Here is a 3,068-nt window from a genome sequence, read left to right as displayed (position 1 = left end):
ACGAGTAGTAAACAAAACCGCGCGTCTGCGCCATTCATTAACACAGAGACACACAGAATTCATATTTAAATAGTCGTTTTGCGGCTTAATATTTACAAATACTAGTGGGAGTGGGCTCACTTGTGTGTGTGTGTGTGCGCGCGCGCGCTTCGGGGCAGAACTCCGCTGTGCGTGATGCAGAGAGCGCGACCATGTAACATAGAGACCGAAATGTCATGCTGTCGTGTAAATAAGATAAATAACAAGGCTATTTAGTTTGCTTAATAAAAGAACAAGGTATAGACCTGTTCTATAGGAAAGGTAACTTTAAATTACTTCTGTTGTGATCTAGCGCTATAGAGAAAATATAATTAAGGGTCGCCCCCCTAATATAATGGCAGGGGAAACACTGTAGTTACAGTAAACGGTAAACGGTGTTGTTATAGTTCTTGTAAAAGTTATTGTATTTTTATAATTATTGTTATAGTTATTGCTGTGGTTCTTGTAATAGTTATTACAGTTCTCGTTATAGTTATCACTACAGTTATTTTTATAGTTAGTTATTATTTTTAGTTTAAGATGTTGTTAAAGTGATCATAAGTTATTATAGTTATTGCCGTAATTGTTCTTGTTATAGTTGTAAGTTATCATAGTTATTGCAATAGTATTTGTATTGGTATTATACCACTGGTTACAGTTACCGTTATCGTTATTTTATTATTTTTACAGTTGTCACTACATTTATTGTTGTAGTCATCACTAGAGTTATCATATTTATTATGATTACAGTTGTAATTGTAGTTAATTTGATCGCAGTCTTGTTTTTTGTTTGTTCTCGATTCCCAGACATTTATATTCGTGTGCAGATGTTCCACGCGTTCACCTCTTGGCTGTGTGTTTCTGCCGATGTCCCGCAGGTTGTTTCGTGGTGTGTTGGACGCCGGGGCTGGTGCTGCTTCTCCTGGACGGTTCGTGTGAGTCCTGCGACGTCCTGACCTACGAGAAGTTCTTCCTGGTGCTGGCCGAGTGCAACTCCTTCATGAACCCCATCATCTACTCCTACCGCGACAAGGACATGCGCGACACCTTCAAGCGCATCCTGTGCTTCCCGTGTTTGGGGTCGCAGCAGAAGGGCGAGCACTCGGGTGTGCGCTTCAACACCCTCGAGCAAGAGGTACTCTCAGAGAGCGATGGGACCCAGCACGACAACAGCGTCAAACCGCCGCTCAAGCGCCCGCTTTAGCAGAACTCAGCGCTGACGCTCACGTCATGCTAGCGGATGTGCAACAAATCTCATAGTCTAGCTGTTAAACAAGTGTTTGTCTGTATACTTTTGTAGTAAAGGGGCATTTTAGTGTTCAACAAGCTGTTGCTTCGCCATTTGTACAAACTCAAACACTAACACTACCTTTTATGGAAGCTTGTGTCTGCCAGAAAAGGTGATTGACACTTTTTTTTCTTACAATTCTGACTCAATTGTGAGACGTAAACGTGGAATTCTAGGGAAAAAGTCAGGAATTGTGAGATGTAAACTTAGAATTCTAGGGGAAAAAGTCGGGAATTGTGAGATGTAAACGTGGAAGTCTGAGGAAAAAGTCAGGAATTGTGAGATGTAAACTTAGAATTCTAGGGGAAAAAGTCGGGAATTGTGAGATGTAAACGTGGAAGTCTGAGGAAAAAGTCAGGAATTGTGAGATGTAAACTTAGAATTCTAGGGGAAAAAGTCGGGAATTGTGAGATGTAAACGTGGAAGTCTGAGGAAAAAGTCAGGAATTGTGAGATGTAAACTTAGAATTCTAGGGGGAAAAGTCGGGAATTGTGAGATGTAAACGTGGTTCTAGGGAAAAAGTCGGGATTGTGAGATGTAAACTCAGAATTCTGAGGAAAAACTCAGAATGGACTCAAATTCAGAAAGAAAAATCAGAATTGCGAGATGTAAACTCAGAATTCAGAGAAAAAGTCAGACTTGTAAGATGTAAATTCAGAATTCTGAGAAAGAATTGCAACATTTTTATATGTGAACGGAGAATTCGGAATTGTATCAGAATTGCGAATTAAAAAGTCACAATTACCATTTTTAGTTTTTTATTCCGTGGTGGAAACAAGCTTCCATAGCCTCTAGTGCAAACAGAAAAGCTAATTGTCTGCATGGCTAGAAGTGCACTCGGTTTCTTACTTTGCTTGGCAGCGCAGACATAGCATTATAATTTAGTTCTGCGTCTAACTAACCAAAACTCGCATGCCTGCGTAATTAGAAACGCCAGTTGCACATTCTAATGCAGTCTTAATACTGTCGTGTCCGTCCCAGCTGGTTAGTGACATGCAACCAGTGCTCAAGTTAAAGCAGGTACTTGTTTGTGTGTTTGTTGATGTGTGTGTGTGTCTAATTGCTGTTCTCTTGTCTGTTGCGCAGCGGAGACGGCGTGTGCTGCAGGAGTCGTGGGTTGTATGTAGATTCGCTTGCATTTAAATCCTCAATCAGACTCCATAATCATTCCGTTTACCCTGATTTGCGTCCGTCGGCACACTAACGCTCACTAACCGTTTCTCGTGAGGTTTTATCTGCGCCGCATGCACAGCTGATGGTGTCACTGAGGGTCTTTCATGATGTTTTGTTCTCTTTAAACGACCAGTTCCTGTGTGTGTGAATGACGCGCATGTTTGTGCATGCTCCTCTAATGTCTTTGTAATGCTGCGGTCGCGTTTCTGGCTAACAGATGTGCAGCGCTCACTGTGTGTGTGTGTGTGTGCACTGATCATGTAAATATTTGCGGGTTTGTCAAGAGTGGCGTGCATAAAGCATCACATCCGCGCTCTCTCTCGCACACATACACACACACACACACACAGCTGGTTTTGATCCTCTAGTGGTGCTCTCGTGTAACTGCGGCACTAACTAACCAGCATGCTGCTCCTTTCCCGTGATTAACTACATTAACTACATTTAAAATGTCCCTGGTTTTTAAAGAGGGTATTTTTTTAAAGCTTTTATCTGTTGTGTTTTAAGATTTTTTTTATTGCTGTAATCTGTACTGAAGACTCGCATCTTAAGTTCGTCATCTCACAATTTCAGAGTCATATTTAAGAAC

At 41.4% G+C, this 3,068-nt stretch overlaps 1 protein-coding gene across 1 annotated transcript in view; it reads left to right on the top strand.

Annotated features, from left to right (window-relative positions):
• lpar2b (lysophosphatidic acid receptor 2b) overlaps nucleotides 1–3,068 on the top strand; it is a 17,912-nt gene that overhangs the window by 13,936 nt on the left and 908 nt on the right. Inside the window, exons 3-4 of the mRNA XM_016531589.1 lie at nucleotides 796–1,153; nucleotides 2,393–2,425. Coding sequence (XP_016387075.1) covers nucleotides 796–1,153; nucleotides 2,393–2,425 — 391 coding nt within the window. The remainder of the gene's footprint in view (nucleotides 1–795; nucleotides 1,154–2,392; nucleotides 2,426–3,068) is intronic.

The sequence above is a fragment of the Sinocyclocheilus rhinocerous genome, unplaced genomic scaffold, assembly GCF_001515625.1.
Source record: "Sinocyclocheilus rhinocerous isolate Xijiao unplaced genomic scaffold, SAMN03320098_v1.1 scaffold4259, whole genome shotgun sequence".
In the NCBI taxonomy this organism is placed as follows: Eukaryota; Metazoa; Chordata; class Actinopteri; order Cypriniformes; family Cyprinidae; genus Sinocyclocheilus; species Sinocyclocheilus rhinocerous.
The sequence above is the reverse complement of the archived record's forward strand: the minus strand, read 5'-3'. Positions and strand labels throughout refer to the sequence as shown.